The sequence below is a fragment of the Lithobates pipiens genome, unplaced genomic scaffold (genome assembly GCF_037356315.1).
Source record: "Lithobates pipiens isolate NorthernLeopardFrog02 unplaced genomic scaffold, aLitPip1_a1.2 Scaffold_13, whole genome shotgun sequence".
NCBI lineage: Eukaryota > Metazoa > Chordata > Amphibia > Anura > Ranidae > Lithobates > Lithobates pipiens.
In genome coordinates this window covers 527,658,068-527,679,690 of record NW_027507718.1, presented here as the reverse complement: position 1 = coordinate 527,679,690, position 21,623 = coordinate 527,658,068, and the positions used below count along the sequence as shown (strand labels likewise).

The following is a 21,623-nucleotide window of genomic DNA, read 5'->3' as shown; positions in this document are numbered from 1 at the left end:
CCAGTTAGTGGGGCCACTGAATGTGCACTTGAGAATGACTTTTCCCTATATAGTGGGAATGCAAGGGTTAAAATCCAAATAGAACCTGTGTTGATGACTAAAAGTGTTGTGTCTAATGACTATCAGGCTCAAGTTGACCATGGGCTAGGACAGCCTACAAATGCGAAAAATGCTATAAGTGTTACTGTTAATGAAAAGTTTAATGCTGTTGGGAAAACTTTTGCTCTAAAAGAACCTGGGGTTAGCAAAAATGGGCCATTGCTTATAGCAACTGGTGGTAAGACAGCACAGTTGTCCACAGGAATCTCCAGGGAACTTCATGTATTGGAGTCAGAGGTTGCCCTGGACAACTGCGATGTCACTCTGGTGGGACAGAATAGAACTGTACTGTGTAATGGTAATGTGTTAGTGCAAGCTGCTAGTACTAAAAATGTGCAGGTAAATGGTGGATTAACACAACCTGTGAAAAATGCAAAAGTGTGTGAGGCTTATGAAATGCAAGCAGAGAAAGGTGGTGAATATGGTGTATTGCAACCTGTGCTACCACAGTCTGACATGATTTACAATGACTGGTGTAATGAGTCTGCAACTAAGCCAGTCTGTTCTTATGTGTCTCCTTGGGCAGAAGGATCGGTGCTGAGGAGTACCGCAGAAGGGATCTCACATACAATAGATTGGAATAGTTGGGGTGAAAATCTTATCTCCCTGATAGATAAGGCTTTTATGCACAAAAATAAGGTGGACACGGTTTCTGCTGGGCCAGCAGGAGGGGCTGCAGAACAGCCTGTACCTGAGGGCGCGGTGGCTGCTGCAGGGGTTAACCCTGGTGAGCAGGATGAACCAAATAAGGGCACAGCAGAGACATTGTCCGTGACCCACAAAACTGAGGTTGGCATGGAGTGTCAACGTGACGTCACTGGTAATGTTCTGGAGCAGTTCACTGATGCTGAGCCTGAGAAGTTTGGTATGAGTCCAGCAATTGGCAGCGCTCTGGTGGAGCACCAGGCTGTGTTTACCTCCAGCTGCGAGAAGGTTCCGTTAACCGTCGCAACTTTTCAAGTCTCAGCAAGTGAGTCTCTCTGCATCCCCAGTGTCATGAAAATCCCCAGGAAGGACTTAGGTCTGGAGTCAAGGGCCTGGTTTATAACCGAAGCATTAAAAGAGATGCTTGAACTTTGGGATGTACAGCCAATCTATACTAGTGTGTCTCCTCCACAGTCTGATGGGCTGGTACTGCGCAGTACCACTAGGTGGAGCACTGTATGGCAGGCTGTACAGAGAAAAGCAAAACAGGACAGGAATGGTTTATTCCTAAATTTGCTACTTTTGTTAAAAGTTGCCGCTACGTATGCTGCTAGATTAGATCCAGAAGAAATATTTGAGACAGATGTTGGAGAAGTTGAAAATAAGCCTAAATTGCCTGTGGTTACACCTCCTAACAGCCAGATGGGAAGCATTTCTGCTGCTATGGTCCAGTGTGGTGCTGGTCAGTTGGTGAAGGGCGTGTATACTGCACCAGTAGAAAAACCACATGAGGTGGAAGGGCCATGTGTGGACCTGAAAGCAGCAGAGATCCTGACCAGGGCTCAAACAAAGGTGGTTAAAGAGACTGGGGTCCCCAGTCCAGTGCTTGGTTTAGGTGACAAACCTAATAAGGTCCCCGGGACAGGGGAATGGGCAAGGAGCGTGGTAAAAATTGTATGTGGATCAGACGAGAGCTTGCCTGTTCCAGTGGATAAAAATACAGATGGCATCAGAACGGGTCAAGTGGTAGGACAGCTGCCTGCAGAGTGGGTGAACCCAGGGGAGGTGGCATCCTGTGAGGTTCCTGTGGGTGATGGCGGCCCTCTGGTATGTGTGCCCTCTGCAGACTCTGCCCTAGCAAATTTTGAAAAAAAAAGGCATTGGTGACATGTGCAACATTGAGAGGTCTAATGTTGGTTTGAATATGTCTGTCAATGATGAACCAAATAATGTGTTAATGGTACATGATAATGTGGTGCCCAAAGGTACAGGTAAACCTGGTAATCAATTAGTGACTGCTGAGTCAGGTACCAGAAATAAGAGGTGGGTTTCCGTTCTAAACACTATGGAAATAGGCCCCCTACAGTCTCAGAACAGTACTGCTGAGAAAGTTTTGGGGAAACCTGGGAACCTGAAGCGTGGAGGCAGAAGGGTTGGTAGAAAGACCAACGGGAACCCATTAAGATTTCAGGAGAGGAAGTGCTTATGGAAATGCACTCGGAAGAAAAGTTGGGAAGGTTGCATCAAAGCTCATAGCAGAGTGACAGTAAGGCTTAGAGGGAGACACCAAAGGAGGCATTGGGTAGAGTTCCCCGTTAGGAGAAGCAAGGTTGGACAGGAGTGTACTTCTGTAAATGGTATCTGGCACAGAGGTGCCAAAAGTAACTTGGGGGTTCCGCCCTCTGGGTCGAAACAAAGGGGGGGAGTGTTCCTGGAAGCACACCCGGAAAAAGGTTGGGCCTACGTGGCTGACAGCCAGCACAGAGGTGTCCCAACCATCATGATGGGTGCTGGTGTTCCTCCCTCCGGATCGAAACAAAGGGGGGGGATATGTGACAGAGCGAGGCTCTGTCCCTGTGAAATTGGAGGAAAGAGGGATCTCCAACCCTGTGTCCAGGTCTTGGTGATAACGAGCAGGGTGTGTGCCCAGCTGCACACAGGCCATATAGTGAGGGATGGTGGAGTGGAGTAGCTTGAAGCTGTGTGCGTCCAAAGAGCCCAAAGCTGTGTGCGTTGAAGGGTTGAAGCTGTGTGCGTCCAAGGAGTCCAAAGCTGTCTGTTAAAGGGCTTGAAGCTGTGTGCGGCCAAGGAGCCTAAGACTGTGTGCATCCAAGCAGTTTGGTGGACGGAGCAAGTACCTATAGCAGCACTACTGCTGAAGAGTAGCCAGGTGGGCTAGCATTTTCATTTGGATTTTTTGTGTATTTAATGTAAGCTTGAACCCCTGCGTGGGATTTCTGGATGAACTAATCTTTTGTTTTCTTATAATAAACGTGGGCTACCAGGCCCTTAACCATAAACGCCTGCCTGATGTGAACTAAAAAATGCATCTACCAATTGAGCTAAACACCCCAATGTCACAACGCTTATAATTTTTATATACAAATTGCACTAGGGCTCTCCTGCATATCCTCTCATTTATAAAGGTGGACACCCCACATTGTTCTCTGGGCTCCCCACTTTGCCCTGCAGACTTTTGTTACCATAAAGGAGAATCCATCCAAGAATTTCAGGGATCCCCTGGATCACAAAACACTCTCCCAAGAGCTATAACTAGAGCATAAGGCCCCACCACCGGCAATCATACTGGCCCTAATGGCTTGTGGTGTATATAGGTACTAGCAGTATAAGATGGCCACATTGCCATTAGCATTCACCTTTGTGGCAGTATTAACGCTACTGTATCTGCCAATAGCGGTGCCCCCTCTTTATCAAGCCTAGTGTTTTCTGGCCAAGTCCTTCAGAGGATTTAAGGGAACCGATATTTTTGCGACTGGGCAACTCTATCTATAATCTCATTATGATAAGATCGGTGTTGCCATTGTTACTTTTTGAAGGCTTGCCCCTACCCAAACTAAACCCTTTGCATGGTTACTGCCATACCTCCCAACATCATGGAAAATGTAGTTCCAAAACATCTGGGGTTCCAAGGTTCACCATCACTGCATTAGAGGCTCTTGCAGTGATGATTTCCCCCCAAGGAGCCACTGACTTATACCAGTGAAGCGACTGACCTCAGATGATACAGATGAAACAAATCCTCCTACACAAGTTGTACCGGTTTATTAGTAGTTGTCTATGTGCTGGGTTTGGGTTATGGTTAGGTTATTGATGGGTTGGGTTATGGCTATGGTTAGGTTATGGATGTGTTGGATTAGGGATATGGTTAGATTTTGGATGTGCTGGGTTTGGGTTATGGTTAGGTTATTGATGGGTTGGGTTATGGCTATCGTTAGGTTATGGATGTGTTGGATTAGGGCTATGGTTAGATTATGGCTGTGCTGGGTTTGGGTTATGGTTAGGTTATTCGTGTGTTGGCTTGGGGCTATCATTAAGTTATGGATGTATTGGGTTAGGACTATCTTCTTTTTTTTTTTTTTTTTTTTAAAAAGCCTGTGGTGTATGAACAGACTCAGATTCCACCCGGTGCAAAAAAAAGTGAAACACAAAATGTGCACAGGGTATACACATGGACCTCCTCTGAAGAGAAGGGACCCTTGCCCTGATCCCCCAGGGTGTTATGCTCCAGACCAGGACTGGGGTACTTCACATGGTCCATCTGGCTGACACCAGACAGACCCCGTTCTCTGGGAGGTCTTCTGTTGCTCCATTCAATTTCTTTAACTCTAGTATAGGCCCAATTCTTCAAGCACATGAACTCCAGGCACACATCTGACAAGAGGATCAAACTATTCCTTCAGGACTTGGTGGAGCCCCACAACTGGTGCTCAGCCTGCACATAGGGGAAACTCCCCTCAGCCAAGGACCCCTCATGTTTCCAAAAGAAAGACTGAAGAACTCCAGTATAACAGGGCTGTGCATTATTATTATTATTATTCACGATTTATATAGCGCCAACAGTTTACGCAGCGCTTTACAATGGGGACAACGCAATTACAGTACAATACAAAAGGTACAGGAGGGCCCGCCTCGTAGAGCTTACATTCTAAAGGGAGGGGGTGGTGGTACAAAAGGTAATAGACGCAGAGAATGTTTTGATGGGGGTGGGGACAGTTAGGTGGGTGTGGGATAGGCTTCCCTGAATAAATGAGTTTTCAGGAAACTCCTAAAGGTGGACAGGGTAGGGGCTGATCGGACAGACTGGGGCAGGGAGTTCCAGAGGATGGGAGAGGCTCTGGAGAAGCCTTGAAGGCGAGCATGAAAAGAGGTAACAAGGGAGCTAGAAAGCAGGAGGTCCTGGGAGGAGCAGAGGGGGCGATTAGGGCAATATCTGCAGATGAGGTTGGTGATGTAGATGGGGGCGATGTTGTGGATGGCTTTGTATGTTATGGTTAGCATTTTGAATTTTGCACAGTGGGGGAGGGGAAGCCAGTGAAGGGATTTGCAGAGAGGGGCAGAAGTCACGGAACGATTAGTGAGGTATATTAGTCTAGCAGCAGCAGCATTCATAATAGACTGAAGGGGGGATAGCCTGCTTAAGGGTAGGCCATTGAGGAGAGAGTTGCAGTAGTCAAGGCGGGAAATAATCAAGGAGTGAACGAGTTGCTTTGTGGTGTCATTAGTCAGGAAGGTCAAATTCTGGAGATGTTGTGGAGGTGAAGGCGGCAGGATTTAGCCAGTGATTGGATATGGGGGCTGAAGGAGAGGTCAGAGTCAAGGATTACACCCAGCACCCTGGCATGTGTGAAGGGACCAATGGTTGTGTTGGTGATATTAATGATGAGGTCACGGGGGGGGGGGGGGGGGGGATCGTGAAGGAGGAAATATAACAAGCTCAGTTTTAGAAAGATTGAGTTTGAGGAAGTGGTGTGACATCCATACTGATAGGTCATTCAGTAAGTTGGAGATTAAGGGAGTGGAGAGATATATCTGGGTGTCGTCGGCATAGAGGTGGTATTGGAAACCATGAGAGTTTATCAACTGGCCCAGGAAAGACGTATAGAGTGGGAATAGGAAGGGCCCAAGGACAGAACCTTGGGGTACCCCAACAGAAAAAGGAAGGGGAGCAGAGGAGATGGAGTTGTAAGTGACACTGAAAGTGCGCTGAGATAGGTAAGGAGGAAAACCAGGATAAAGCAGAATCGCAGAGGCCAAGGGAGCGTAATTTGCATTACATTAGAGATTGGTCCAACTCAATTATTACAAACCAAAAGTTGGCCATCTAACAGACAGGACTTTTCCCATCAGACCCCTGTTATAGAGCTATGGAGCACACTCAATAGAATCTGGCAGATAATACAATACAAGTCACTAAGCAGCATATTCTAAGTAGGCCTTAAACATTATTGAAAGACTTAATTCGGTATATTCACAATCCCTTCCAGGAGTTCTAGAATCCATGGCAGGACTTACAGTGGTACTCACAGAATCCCTCCCATGACTTCCCAAGTTTCCAGAAATGTCACTGGGTATGTCCTCTGACTAGAGGGTTATCCAGTCTTTAAAGTGGCTGGTTTTGTGTCTTGTCACCAGCTACCCTATCCCTAAAGAGCTATAACACTTGCCTGCCAGTTGCCTATTTATCCTGATTGACTTGACTACTCTTTGCTTGCTTCAGGCCTATTTCTCTGCTCAGACCTGACTACATTCTTGCTAGCTGCCTGCCTAGTGCTCTGCTCAGACCTGACTACTCTCTTGTCGGCCTTGACCTCTTTCTGGACCTGTCTACCCTCACATCTGCAGTCCTATGAATAGTCTGTACACTATAGCCTCTTCATAACAGCCTCCACCTTAGTGGGGTGATCCTGAGGGGTGCAAATTGGTGTCAGTTTGCAGCAAAGTAAGCTGGAACCACTGTTTTCCCCTGCCCAGGGCCGCTGATAGGCCAGTACAACTGGCCCTGCTGTACCGGGCCTGACCAGCAGGGGGGGCCCGGGCAACCTGAACTGCAAAGAAAAAAAAAAAAAAAAAAAAAAAAAAAAAAAGATTCTCCTCCACCGATCATCGTCCGCACAACCCCACCCCCGTTCGGTAAGTTTTTTTTTTTATTAGATGTGATTAGTCTGTGCTGTGTGAGGCTGCAGGGGAGGGACTATTTGTTGTATTTCGGGCGCGGAAGAATACGCCTTCTGCGCCCGCTCCTCCTGCTCCGCACACAGCACAAGTCCAGGCCAGCATACCCTATGGTGTTGCGGAGTGATATTCCTCTCTCTCTCTCTCTCCGCGTGAGAAGAGGTAGCAGAGTGAGGCCGCGTACACACGCGCGGACTGTTCGCCCAACTTTGTCCGTCCAACAGTTTCGGCAAACAGTCCGCTCAAACTTAGCATGGACGGACATGGCCACACACGACGGACGAACAGTTTGCTGAAACCGTGCGCGATGACGTGAACGGCACGTACGACGGGACGAAAAATACGACGTCCTATACACTGCATTATAGCTTTCGAAGTGAAAATCCTTTCTGAGCATGCGCCCAACTTTGTTTGACGAACAAGCCTACACACGAGCGGACTGTTCGCTGAAACAAGGTTTCAGCGGACAGTTTTACGGAATTTCCGAAAAACCTTGTCCGTCAAACTGTCCGCTGAAACTGTCCGCTGAAAGCCCACACACGAGCGGACTGTCCGCCCAAACACTGTTCAGCGGACAAAGTTGGACGAACAGTCCGCCCGTGTGTATGCGGCCTGAGAGGAGCAGAGAGTGCAGGGGCCGGGCGATCGAGCTATTGTGGACACTCAAGAAGAGGGAGGAAGTGATCTCTGCTGCCCTGCTGGAGCTAACAATTACACAGGTGAGGTGTATGCTTGAAGTTCAACATCTACTACTACTCTGCAAATACTCTGCAATACATACTCTGCAATACTCTGCAATACATACTCTGCAATACATACTCTGCAATACATACTCTGCAATACATACTCTGCAATACATACTCTGCAATACATACTCTGCAATATATACTCTGCAATACATACTCTGCAATACATACTCTGCAATACATACGCTGCAATACATACTCTGCAATACATACTCTGCAATACATACTCTGCAATACATACTCTGCAATACATACCCTGCCAATACATACCCTGCCAATACTCTGCAATACATACTCTGCCAATACTCTGCAATACTTTATACCTACCCTGCCAATACTCTGCAATACTTACCCTGCCAATACTCTGCCAATGCTCTGCAATACTTACTCTGCCAATACCCTGCAATACTTACCCTGCCAATACTCTGCAATACTTACCCTGCCAATACTCTGCAATACATACCCCGCCAATAGGGATGAGCCGAACACCCCCCGGTTCGGTTCGCACCAGAACTTGCGAACGACCCCCGCGTTCGGTACGAACGTTAGAACCCCATTGAAGTCTATGGGACTCGAACGTTCGAATTGGAAAGTGCTAATTTTAACGGCTAATATGCAAGATAGTGTCCTAAAAAGGGTTTGGGGACCTGCCTCCTGCCTCAGGGGACATGGGTCACTGCAAAAAAAAAGTTTTAAAAACGGCCGTTTTGGCGGGAGCACTGATTTTAATGACGATTAAAGTGAAAAAAAAAAAGTGAAATATTCCTTTAAATATGGTGCCTGGGGGGTGTCTGTAGTATGCCTGTGAAGTGCCACGTGTTTCCCGTGTTTAGAACAGTCCCTGCACAAAATGACATTAAACGGAAATAACACCATTTAAAACTGCTTGCGGTTTTAATGTTATATCTGGTTCCTGCAATATGGTTGAAAATTATTGAGAAAAATGGCATGGGTAGCCCTCCCTGCCCATTACCAGCCTATTTGGGTCTTGTACGCATATTAAGGGGAACCTCGTACCCATATTAAAAAAAGGAAATGCGTGTGGCCCCCAGGCCCTATATACTCAGAACAGCAGTATACAGGCGGTGCAAACAAGACAGGGACTGTGTAGGTTTGTTGTGTTAAGTTGAATCTGTTTGTCATTTTCAACCGGTACATTTTTAAAGTGTAGCTCCAGTCAAAAAAACTATCTTTAAGCTTTTTGGAAAACATAGGGAAGGGTTATCACCCCTGTATAATTTGTTTTGTCGTCCATCTTTTTTCATCTCACTTGCTGCTGTCTCCTTGCATTTGCAAGTAGGAGATGTTTGTAAGTTGGATGTTTGAAAGTAGGGGCCTGCCATATATTATAGCGGTATGTACTGGGAACAGAGCACGCAGACAGCACGCACTATCTCCTAACACTACTGACTGCAAGCTCTATTATTAACCACTTGTTAGCCCAATGTTTGCATAAAGTGAAAGATGAAGTTATGCTGAGTAAATAGATATCAAACATGTCACTCTTCAAAAATGCACATGCCCGTGGAATGGCGCCAAACGTCGCTACTTAAAAAATCCCCATAGGCGACGCTTTAATTTTTTTTTTACTGGTTACATGTTTTGAGTTGCAGAGGAGGTCTAGGACTAGAATTATTGCTCTCGCTCTAACATTCTCGGCGATACCTCACATGTGTGGCACATGCGAGCACATGGGGACATGGGCGCTTTAATTTTTATTTTATTTTTTTATTGTTCATTTTACTTTATTTATTTTAGTTTGACATTTTTTCCCCCAAAAATATATTTTTGATCACTTTTATTCCTATTACAAGAAATGTAAACATCCCTTGTAATAGGAATATGGGGTGACAGGTCCTCTTTACAGTGAAATCTGGGGGGTCAATATGACCCCACATCTCACCTCTAGGCTGGGAAGCCTGAAATAAAAAATAAAAAAAAGATTCTGGCTTTGATTGTACTGGCGAGTTGGTAGAAGCACCGGAGGGCGGTGAGGGGTGGGGGGCGTCTATGGCTGGGTATTTCAGGGTATCACCGAGTATGGCTGGGTATCTCCGAGTATGTCTGGGTATGGCAATTTATGGCAGGGTATTACAGAGTATTGGCGGGGTACTACAGAGTAATAGCAGGGTACTGCAGAGTATTGGGGGGTACTACAGAGTAATGGCAGGGTACTGCAGAGTATTGGGGGGTACTACAGAGTAATGGCAGGGTACTGCAGAGTATTGGGGGTACTGCAGAGTATTGGGGGTTACTGCAGAGTAATGGGGGGTACTGCAAAGTAATGGGGGGTACTGCAGAGTAATGGGGGGTACTGCAGAGTAATGGCAGGGTACTGCAGAGTATGCACTGGTATTGCAGAGTATTGGCAGGGAATTGAGGGGTTATATTCGGTGAGCAGCGATGTGGGCACTGCAGATGCAGCCCACATCGCTGCTGACACCGATCTCTTTCCCCTCCGCTGTACCGATCGGTACAGAGAGGGGAGGGAGGAACAGGCGTCATAACATGACGCCGGTTTGTTTCCAAGTGATCACTCCGTCATTTGACGGAGCAATCACGTGGTAAACGGCCGCTATGAGCGGCCGTTTACCGTGATCCGTGATGCGACCCGGCGGTCACGGATGCTCTCGAGTGCGCACACCTCGGGGCACGCGAGAGCAGAATTCTGGGAGGCCGTTAATTAACGGCCTCTCAGAGTTAAACAACCCCCCTGAAGCCGTTAATCGGCAATGGGCAGTTGTTAAGTGGTTAAAGCTAGATCACTAGCTATATAGGTGAGGTGAATATAGTGGTGTATACTGCAGTCAGGGCACAGACAACAACCACTACACAGCAGCAAGCTAGGAAATCAGCCAAAAACGATTGGTGTGTACTGTGTTGAAGGTACACAGAACACCCACTGCTTCAGATGCTAAGTAACACACTACAGGAGGCCGCCTCAAAGGCTGCCTTATATAGTGTGGGGCGTGCACTACACAGCCTGAGCTATGATTGGCCACAGGCAGGATGCCTGTGGCCAATCATGGCTCTCCTCGCTGCCGGCGCTGCGATTGGCCAAGCATGCGGGGTCACAGTGCATGCTTGGCCAATCATCGGGCAGCAATGCACTGCGCCAACGCAGTGCATTATGGTCCGCGCGTGCGTCACTCGAATTTTGATGCGAGCGGCCAAAACGTTCGGAATTCGCCGAACGCACGAACAGCCAATGTTCGAGTCGAACGTACGTTCGACTCGAACACGAAGCTCATCCCTACCCGCCAATACTCTGCAATACTTACCCCGCCAATACTCTGCAATACTTACCCCGCCAATACTCTGCAATACATACCCCGCCAATACTCTGCAATACATACCCCGCCAATACCCCGCCAATACCCTGGCAATACTCTGCAATACTTACCCTGCCAATACTCTGCAATACTTACCCTGCCAATACTCTGCAATACTTACCCTGCCAATACTCTGCAATACTTACCCCGCCAATACTCTGCAATACATACCCCGCCAATACTCTGCAATACATACCCCGCCAATACCCTGCCAATACTCTGCAATACATACCCCGCCAATACTCTGCAATACATACCCCGCCAATACCCTGGCAATACCCTGCAATACTTACCCTGCCAATACTCTGCAATACTTACCCTGCCAATACTCTGCAATACTTACCCTGCCAATACTCTCCAAAATACCATTTTATTTATTCATTAATGGTTTGTATTACATATAGATATTAAAGAGGTATGTTCTCATTTGAAAACAGTATTTCTTTTGGATAATCAAACCTATAACTGACTGGAGAAAAACAAATATCACTTGTAGACAAACCTACACTTTGTTTCAAGGCGGGGTCTGGGGAGGGGCAATGGGTGGGGCCAGGGGTGGGGCTAAAGGAGGGACCAGGGGCGGGGCCAGGGTGGAGCTGAAGGGGGCCCCGTCAGATAGGCTGTACGGGGCCCCATGATTTCTATCAGCGGCCCTGCCCCTGCCCATCTTCTTGCCTCTAGACCCCATTTTGGACTGAATGCTGGACAACTCTACAAAAGAAAGCCCGGAGCAGAACCCGACAGAGTAGGCGCAGGGCGGCATGACCAGGGTTAACAGGGACTGAGAGGGCGGTACAAGGTTTCGTTCTGGGAGGGGAGGAGCAGGAGCAGAAGTTTAGTTTAGAGGGGGTGGCTCCTCCCCTCCTCAGTCTGCAGAGTAGGAGCGAGCTGAGCAGAGCGATGGCGGCGGTGGAAGACCTTTTTGCCCGGCTGAAGGCGGAATCGGCGTCCAGGGGCCCTGGATGGCTGGAGGCACGGCTAGCAGCGGCGCTGGGTGAGTCGACCCCAGCGGCAGTGCGGCCCGGCCGGGAGACGGCGCGAGCGCGGCGCTCGCGGCCTCCGGACCGTTTTTCGCCGGATCCCCCCCCCTTCCCCACCCCCCCTGGGACTGTTGGTACACGCGGTGGGGGTCTTCGCCCCCCCTCTGGCCCGCCCGGGACGCGAACGGCGGCGCCGTCGGCGGGGGGGGGCTCCAGGAAGAGGACACATGAGACTGGCCGGGTGGAGAGGGAGCCTGGCAGGGGGAAGACTGGTTCTGGGAGGGTGGGGAGGCCACGTGTGGAGCACAGGGCCCCGACTCCTGGCATGGCGGCGGCGGGGGCGGGGCTTTCCGGTGGACTGCAGGAGAAGATGGCTGCTGGGCTGCAAGGACAGACAGCAGGTGGCCCCTCTGGGACTGGCAAACGGCAGGGGACTCCGGCTGGGGGTCACCGGGCGCAGGCTGGCGGTGGAGTCGTGCTGGCGTCGGGCAGTGGCCTTGAGCGGCACTGCGGGCAGCAGCAAGAGGGTCGCGGGAAGGCGGTGCGAAAGTCGGCATGCGGATCTGGTGCGTTGCGGAAGAAGAGGATGGTCCGCGGATCCCCGGCATCCAGCGACGCGTCCGCTGGAGGGCAGTCTGCTAGCGAAGAGGAACTCCCGGAAAGTCGCTCGGAGGGGGAGCTGTCGCAGTCGGACGACAATGGGCAGCAGGAGCGTCCGGCGGTGGTGGACTCGGGACCTTCGGCTGGTGGGGCTCCATCCAGGCAACACGGTGAGTCCTTACATTTTTTATCTGCTTTGAATGGTGATGTGGGGGGGGGTGTGGGGGTGGGGCGGGTCCGCAAGGGGCGGCCGTCGGGGGCCGCATCGGCCACTCCGCAGGCGGGGGCGTCCGGCCGTGAGGTGGGGGACGCGGGTTTGCGGGAGTTCCTGGCGGGCCTGAAGGAGTTGGTCCAGCGTTTTGAGTCGGGCGGGGGTCTGCCCCCGACGGCGGCGTGGGTGGGCCCGAGCGCGGGGGTGGGTGGTGCTGGGGGGGGGTCAGGGGGTGCGGTGAGCATGTCGGTGGAGACGGCGGCGCCTGCCGCCCCGGTGGTGGCACCGGCCGCCCTGGCGGCGACGGTGGCTGAGCAGGGAGTGGAAGGGTCGCCCGGGGGGGGGGCCACCGCGGACACCGCACAGAAGCAGGACTTGGTTCGCCTAGCGGATGCGGCGAAATGCGAGGTTTATGTGTGCTTCGAGGGGCCCCTGGGGGCCCATTTGAAGCCGGAAGTTAAGGAGAAGATCTGGAAGGACGAATACGTGGAGATTTTCGCTCTCCTGCCACTGGAGAAGTTTAATCTCGATAGGGTTAGGCCGGAGGACCACAAGAAGGAGGACGAGGAGAAGAGGAGATATAGGCTCATTCCGCGGACGTTTGCGAATTGGCTGCAGGCGTTCGCCATATTGGCAAGCGTGATAGGGGAAAGGAACCCGGAGCACTGTTCGGCCCTTTTCTGCTACCTGGACGCCGTGGGAGAAGCATATCGAGTCTACGGTGGAACGTCTTGGTTGCGGTACGACGAACAATTTCGTCAGCGGAGGGCTATTCGCCCGTCTTTAAGATGGGATCATAAGGACATCAGTTTGTGGATGCGCCTTATGACCTCAGCGCGGTCGCCCAGCCAGTTTTTTCAGGGTGGGGCCGGTGGGTCCGCTGCCTCTGGACAATCGGCCACAAGAAAAAAAGGGGTGTGCTGGCAGTACAACGAGGGCGCCTGCAAGTTCGGAGGGTCGTGCAAGTACAAGCATGAGTGCTCCGGCTGTGGTGGGGGGGGACATCCCTTGTCCCGCTGTTTTAAACAAGGAAAAGGCAGGCCCAGTGATGCTGTGGGAAAAGGGGACCACGCCGGTGAGGGTGGGAAAGATGTTGCCTTTCCTCGCTAGATATCCTGATCGGGGGGCGGCGCAATTGCTGGCACAGGGGTTTGCGGAGGGGTTTCGGATTCCGGCGCAGTTGGGTGTAGCGCCCCCCTTGGCCCGCAATCTGCGGTCGGCTTTGCAACACGCGGAGGTGGTGTCGGAAAAATTGCGAAAGGAAGTGTCGTTGGGGCGCATGGGGGGCCCCTTTTCAGTGGCGCCTATTCCGAATTTGGTGGTCTCGCCGTTGGGTGTGGTGCCCAAGAAAGAGCCCAACAAATTCAGGTTGATTCATCATCTGTCATATCCAAAAGGTGGGTCGGTGAACGACGCCATTGATCCCGCCATTTGTGCGGTGTCTTATACGTCGTTTGATGCGGCAGTTTTTTGGGTTCGCAAATATGGCAAGGGGGCGCTGATGGCGAAGACTGATATTGAATCGGCTTTCCGATTGCTTCCCGTACATCCTGATAGCTTCCGCCTACTGGGCTGTAAGTGGCAGGAGGAGTTTTATGTAGATCGGTGCTTGCCTATGGGCTGCTCCGTCTCGTGCGCGCTGTTCGAGAAATTCAGTTCCTTTTTGGAATGGGTTGTGCGGGACGTCGCGGGACTGAATTCAGTAATACACTACCTGGACGACTTCCTCTGCGTGGGCCCGCCTGCTTCCGAAGTCTGCGCGGTGTTGTTGGCTACGTTGGAGCATGTTGCCGACAAGTTTGGAGTTCCTCTGGCGCCGGACAAGATGGAGGGTCCGCGCACGGTGTTGAGTTTCCTGGGTATTGTTTTGGATTCGGAAAGGATGGAATGTAGGCTGCCGGAGGACAAACTGAAGGCGCTGCAGGATGACATTCGTGGGATGCTAGGGCTGCGCAAGGTTCAGCTTAGGCCGTTGCAATCTTTGTTGGGTAAGTTGAACTTCGCGTGTCGCATACTGCCCATGGGGAGGGTGTTTTGCCGACGGCTGTCGGCCAGCACCGCGGGGGCTACTTCGCCCAAGCACTATGTGCGTCTGGTAAAAGCACATAGGGAGGATCTGGCGACTTGGCACGCGTTCCTGGCTAACTTCAACGGCAGGGCGCTGTGGATGTCGGGCCCGGTCAGCAACTTTGACCTGGAGCTTTACACGGATGCTGCAGGGGCGGCAGGTTTTGGGGCCTTTTTCCAAGGAAGGTGGAGCGCGGGGCCATGGCCGGAGTCGTGGAAGGCGGCGGGCCTGGTCAAGAACATGTTGCTGCTGGAACTCTTTCCGGTGGTGCTGGCGGTGGAATTGTGGGGCGAGGAGTTTCGGAATCTAAAAGTGCGTTTCCATGGGGACAACCTGGGGGTGGTTCAAGTGCTCAACCGGGTTTCTGCGGCGTCTCCGCCGGTGGTCAGGTTGCTCAGGCACCTGGTTCTGCGCTGTTTACAGTTAAACGTTTTTCTATACGCTGTACATCTTCCGGGGGTGGAGAACGTTATCGCTGATGCTTTGTCTCGCTTCCAGTGGGACAGGTTTCGGGAGTTGGCACCGGGGGCGGAGGAACGCGGGGTCCCTTGCCCGGAATGGCTATGGAAGATTGCTTTGGAGGAATAGCCGGTTGGATCAGGCGGTCGGTGAGCGAGACTACGTGGTCAGCGTATAGTAAAGTGTGGGCGGAATGGGCCGCCTTTGTGGAGCAGGTTGCTGGGGGTCGGGAGGATCGGGACTTCCGTTTGCTGGTGATTTATTTTGTTTCCAGGAATTTGGAATCGGGGGTTTCCGTGTCAGGGCTTAATAAAAAGTTGGCTGGGCTGGCATTTTGGTTCAAGTTGCGGGGTTTACCTGACTTGACCAAGGATTTTTGGGTGCGGCAGGCCATGAAGGGTTATAGACGCGCACATCCTAGCAGGGATGCTAGGCGCCCGGTTTCGTTCACGCTGTTAGGGGAGTTGCTGACGCAGCTTTCTGGGATTTGTTCCTCGAGCTATGAGGTGGCCTTGTTTAGGGCGGCTTTTGCGTTGGCGTTTTTTGGGGCTTTTCGGGTTAGCGAGTTGGTAAGCCCGTCCCAGCGGCAACAAGGGGGTCTGGGAGTGGATGAGGTGGTGTGTGAGAGTGACCGGCTGTCCGTTCTGGTGAGCCGGTCAAAAACGGATCAGCGGGGCAAGGGTAGGATGGTGCAAGTGTTTGCGCTGCCCGGTTCGCCCTTGTGCCCTATTGGGTTGGTGCGCAGTTTTTTGGGGGTGCGTCCGGTTGTGGGCGGGTCCTTTTTGGTACATCAGGATGGACGGTCGCTTTCGCGTTTTCAGTTTACGGCCATTTTTAAGCGATGCCTGGTAGCGTTGGGTTTGGGGGAGCAAAAATTCTCTTCGCATTCTTTCCGTATAGGGGCGGCGACGGAAGCGGTTCGGTGGGGTTTGGATGAAGCGGCGGTAAAGCGCATTGGGCGATGGGAATCTCGGCGGTTCCTGTCTTATGTACGCCCGCATTTAGTGGTTTAACTTCAGGAGGGGATTGGTAGGGGGGTGTGGGCGGTTTGGTGTTTCTTATTGACGTTGGGCATATGTCTTCTCTCTTTTTTCTTACAGGCGGACGGCAGGGGTTGGTGTGGATAGTTGGCCACTCTTATGTTTGTTGGGGGGCCAGACGGGGGGATGCCCGCCCGGACGGTCGTCAACTCGGCTTTTCCAGGCAGGATGCAGTTATACGGTGGCTGGGGGTGCCGGGCATGCTATGGGACAGGGCGGTGGTGGAAGTGCATAGAATTGCGCGCCTGGGCGGGCCTCCTGATGTGCTGGTGTTGCACGTTGGAGGCAACGACTTGGGTGTTTCAACAATGCTGGATTTAGTGAAGGCCATTAAGCTGGATTTTTGGCAGCTCCGCCTTGCCTTCCCACGCATGCTCATTGTGTGGTCGGACATGGTGGGTCGTACGTCCTGGAGGTTCGCAAGGTCCGTTGACAAAATTAACAGGGCCAGAAAGAAGATCAACAAAGAGATTAGCGGTTTTGTGGTCAGGAATGGGGGGTTGGCAGTGAGGCACTTGGAGTTGGAGGTGGACACTTGGCGCTACCTGAGGAGAGATGGGGTGCACCTGAATGATGTAGGGACGGATTTATGGTCCCTGGGTATTCAGGATGGCATTCAGAGGGCATTGAGGGTGTGGCAGGGCACGCAAGGGTAAGGTTTTGCCCTTGCGTGCGGTGGCATGGTGTTGGTCTGTGCAGATGAATGGATTTACCCCAGTGATCGAAGAGTGCGGGACCTATCGGTGATAGTACCCGTCGGTGGTGTACAGCTAACAGGGGTTTTTTAGCTGAAATTGGTATTAGGTGCACTGCGGTCAGTGTTTGGCCTCTGAGCTAGTTTGGCAGCTTGAGGTCTATTAGAGTTGGGGACCGCAGTGCCGGAAGTTTTTTATGATGGTGTTTTTGGTGGGTATCTTAGCACAGACCAACGGGAGGAGTTTATGGGAGGAAGTGCCTTAATACTTTAGTTTAAATTTGTTAATTATGTTATTTATGTTATTTATGTTATTTATGGTAATTATTTTGAATAATTTTATAATAAAGTTAATTGGCTGCTACGGCCATGTTTTACTCCAGATTGGTGTGGTCTCAGTTTCTGGGGTGTTTAGAAGTTAAGGGGCGTAGCAGTGGGAAAAGATTGAAAGGGGAAGAAGTCACCTAGGTTATACACGGGTCAAGGCTGCATGTATGGATTGATTTTGTTCCAATGAGTAGAGTCTCTTACCCGAGCAAAAGTTACTTCGTGGCCCCCAGCCCTGAACCTGTAGACTGTTCTAGTCTGCCTTTACCTTTGCTAAAGCTACTTCATGGACTTGGCCATGAACCAATACCTTTGCCTGACCTTCAACCTACATCATGGTCCCTAACTGTGGACCTGTAAACTCTTCCAGTCTACCTTTACTTGTTCTAAAGCTACTTCATGGACTTGGCCATGAACCTATAGACTGTTGCAGTCTACCTTTGCCTGACCTTCAACCTACCTTTACTTGTTCTTGAAGTGGAGGGCCACCCTGAAAACAAAAAAAATATTAAAAATTACAAAAAAATATAAAAAAAAAAAAAAATTAAAAAAAATTTTTTTTTTTACTTACCAGAAATGCCTGTTGCTAGGCACTTTCTCCTAATCTTCCTCTTCCTCCTCCGCGGAGATCTTCTGTCTTCTGTCTTCGTCGCGGCGTCTTCTGGGTAATGAGTCGCGCTGTGTTCTGGGAACTGTGTGTTCCAGAACACAGCGCGTCCCATTCAGAAAGCGCTGCGGGACTCGCGCATGCGCAGTAGCTGCGGGACTCGCGCATGTGCAGTAGGAAACGGGCAGTGAAGCCGTAAGACTCCACTGCCTGTTTCCCTTACAAGGAATGGCAGCACCGGGACCCAAGAGCCGAGGGACGGGTCGGCCTCGGGCAGCCGACATCGCGGGCACCCTGGACAGGTGAGTGTGTTGATTAAGTCAGCAGCTGCAGTGTTTGCAGCTGCTGACTTTTTTTTTTTTTTTTTTTTTGTATAACCGGCCCTCCTCTTTAAGCTACTTCATGTTCCCCAGCTATGAACTGATAGACTGTTCCAGTATACCTTTGCCTGACCTTCAACCTACTTTACGGTTCCCAGCCATGAACCTTTAGACTGTTTCAATCTACATTTACCTTTGCTAAACCTACTTAATAGTCCAAAGCCATGAACCTGTAGACTGTTCCAGTCCATTTTTACCTGTGCTAAGGCTACTTCATGGTCCCCAGCCATGAACCTGTAGACTGTTCCAGTCCATTTTTACCTGTGCTAAGGCTACTTCATGGTCCCCAGCCATGAACCTGTAGACTGTTCCAGTCCATTTTTACCTGTGCTAAGGCTACTTCATGGCCCCCAGCCTTGAACCTATAGACTGTTCCAGTCTATCTGTACTTGTGCTACTGATACCGAGCAAGACATTTCCTCTACTAACAATAACTGGTGTTTTGTAGGGTCCCACATTACCCCAAATCCTTTCCTGTGTCTACAGGCAAATACATTTTAAAAGAAAACCCCTAGAGTGTTCAATGTGCTGGAGTGAGTGGACGATTGCTGTGTGCAGGGCTGGTGCAAGGTTTTTTGTACCCTAGGCGAAACCTAATTTTGCCGCTCCACCCCTGACCCCAACCCCTTTTTCCCTGCCCATGTATACCCCACCTTTTTAACGAAGCACCCATCAAATGCAGCCCACCAAGGCCCATCAAATGCAGCCTTACCAGGGCCCATCAAATGTAGCCTCACCAGCACCCATCAAATGAGGCCTACCAGCGCCAATCAGTGCAGCCTACCAGTGCCCATCAATGAATGTTTGCTTGCTTCCATTCATTCGGGAGTAGTGATGGACGAACTTCCGACGGGACGTTTCATGAACGCGGACCTATAGGTCAAATTTGCAGTCACAAAATAATTAATAACTGTGCAAACATAGTCCCACCACATGGCCAATGACATAACACATGTATGAGGTGAATCTGGGATCGACAACTACAAGCATTCTTTTTTTATATGGGAAATTGTTGTGACAATTCAGGACTGTGGAGCGCATGAAGGCAATGGAGGAGAGGAAAGGTCAGGGACCAGAGTAGGCAAAGAAGAGGGTGCAGGAGATGATCACCAGCAGCGTGACATACAGCAATGACAACAGCACCGTGATAGAGAGCACTGACATCAGCAGCGTGACATAAAGCACTCACACCAGCACTGTGATATACAGCACTGACAGCAGCACCGTGATAGAGAGCACTGACATCAGCAGCGTGACATAAAGCACTCACACCAGCACCATGATATACAGCACTGACAGCAGCACCGTGACAGAGAGCACTGACATCAGCACCGTGATATACAGCACTGACACCTGCACCGTAAGCAGCCCCAGGAGGAAGTCAGCATAGCTCAGGGATGGTGGGAGCCCCTCATAATGAGAATAGCACAGGGATGGTGGGAGCCCCTCATAATAAGCAGCCCCAGGAGGATGTCAGCATAGCACAGGGATGGTGGGAGTCCCTCATAATAAGCAGCCCCAGGAGTAAGTCAGCACAGCACAGGGATGGTGGGAGCCCCTCATAATGAGCATAGCACAGGGATGGTGGGAGCAACTCAAAATATGCACAGCAGAGGTACAGCCCCAGGAGGAAGTCAGCACAGGGATGGTGGGAGCCCCTCATAATAAGCAGCCCCAGTAGAAATATGACACCGCTCAACCCCTTCAAAGAGGAGGGTACGGGCATATAGTACGGTGTGCTTTTTTTTGGACAAGGAAGTGAGCCAAATGAAGAAAGAAGGTCTCTGTGCTCGATTAAAAAAATAGTTTATAGACATATACATGGTCTACTGGTCACATATGTTGAATTCCTCTGAGATCCATGCCTCATTCATTTTTAGAAATGTGAGGTAGTTAACACTGTCGTGAGCTAGGTGAGTATGCTTATGGGTCACGATCCCCCCTGCTGCGCTGAACGTCCTTTCGGACAGGACACTGGACGAGGGGCAAGCCAACAGTTCGATTGCAAATTGGGCAAGCTCTGGCCAGAGGTCAAGCCTGCCCACCCAGTAGTCCAGGGGTTCATCACTCCTCAGAGCGTCCACATCGGCCATTAACCCGATGTAGTCAGACACCTGACGGTCTAGACGTTCCCTGATGCTGGATCCGGATGACACCTGTCGATGGGTCAGCTGAAAGAATGACCTCATATCCGAAGTCACCAACACATCTTCAAACCGGCCTCTTCGTGCAGGCGCTGTTGGATTGGTACCCGCAACTCCTTCTCTGGGAAAGGGAATTGCTCCTCTTCCAGCGCACGCAAAAGCAGAATGCAGCATTTCTCGAAGCAAGGCCTGGCAGTGCTGCATTCTGACAGCCCTCTGTGACGGCGGTAACATTTCCGCCATTTTGTGTTTGTACCGGGGGTCTAAGTACGTTGCCACCCAGTACTGGTCCTTGACCCTTATGCTTTTTATACGGGGGTCCCTATTAAAACACTGGAGCATGAAGGCCCCCATTTGCACTAAAGTGGAAGCGGTGTGGTGGCCTGGCTCCTGCTCATCATCCAGGATAATGTCGTCCTCTTCATTCTCCTCTCCCTATCCACGCATAACAGGGAATTCCAGAAAGGTTTAAAGCATGCTCTTCTTGCTCCTCCTCATCCGCCCCGGCACCATCCTCCCCTGACTCCTCTTCAGACTCCTGTTGTTCACTTGTCTCAGATAGAGTAGCCCCCCCTGGGAATTCATCCAGCATTGCGACTTCCTCATCTTCCCGCTCCTGCTCCTCCACAGCTTGATCAATGACACGACGCAATGCCCGCTCCATAAAGAAGGCATAAGGTACCATGTCACTGATGGCGCCAGGGCTGCGACTGACCAGTTTGGTGATCTCCTCAAATGGGCGCAGAAGTCTGCATGCGTCGCGCATGAGCAGCCACTGGCGCTGTGAAAAAACCCCAGCTCCCCAGAACCAGTTCTGCCGCAGAGTTCATACAGGTAGACGTTAACTGCACGTTTCTGCTGGAGCAGCCTTTCAAGCATATAGAAGGTTGAGTTCCATCGCGTCGGGCAATCGCAAATAAGACGTCTGACCGGCAGATTGTGTCACCGCTGAATGTCAGCAAGGCGAGCCATGGCCGTGTAAGATCTTCTGAAATAGGCCGAGATTTTCCTTGCCTGCCGCAAGATGTCCTGGACCCCAGGGTATTTGACAAGGAATCGTTGCACGACCAAGTTTAAGACGTGTGCCATGCATGGCACGTGCGTGATTTTTCCCTGTTTCAATGCGCTAAGCAGATTGGCACCCTTGTCACACACTACTTTACCAACTGTCAAATTGAGCGGTGTTAGCCACTGATCTGCCTGTGAACGCAAAGCTGAAAGGAGTGCCGGGCCAGTGTGGCTCTTGGCTTCCAGGCACAACAGACGCAGCGCGGCATGGCAACGTCTCACCTGGCATGTCGAATAGGTTCTGGGGAGC

General features: G+C 50.9%; 1 protein-coding gene across 1 annotated transcript in view; it reads right to left on the bottom strand.

Annotated features, from left to right (window-relative positions):
- The window catches only part of LOC143975948 (von Willebrand factor A domain-containing protein 5A-like), an 86,608-nt gene extending 68,217 nt beyond the window's left edge, over nucleotides 1–18,391 (bottom strand). Inside the window, exons 1-2 of the mRNA XM_077478477.1 lie at nucleotides 18,359–18,391; nucleotides 17,635–17,664 (exon numbers count right to left, since the gene is read on the bottom strand). Of these exons, the coding sequence (XP_077334603.1) occupies nucleotides 17,635–17,664; nucleotides 18,359–18,391 (63 nt within the window). The remainder of the gene's footprint in view (nucleotides 1–17,634; nucleotides 17,665–18,358) is intronic.
- Nucleotides 18,392–21,623: the final 3,232 nt, after the last annotated feature.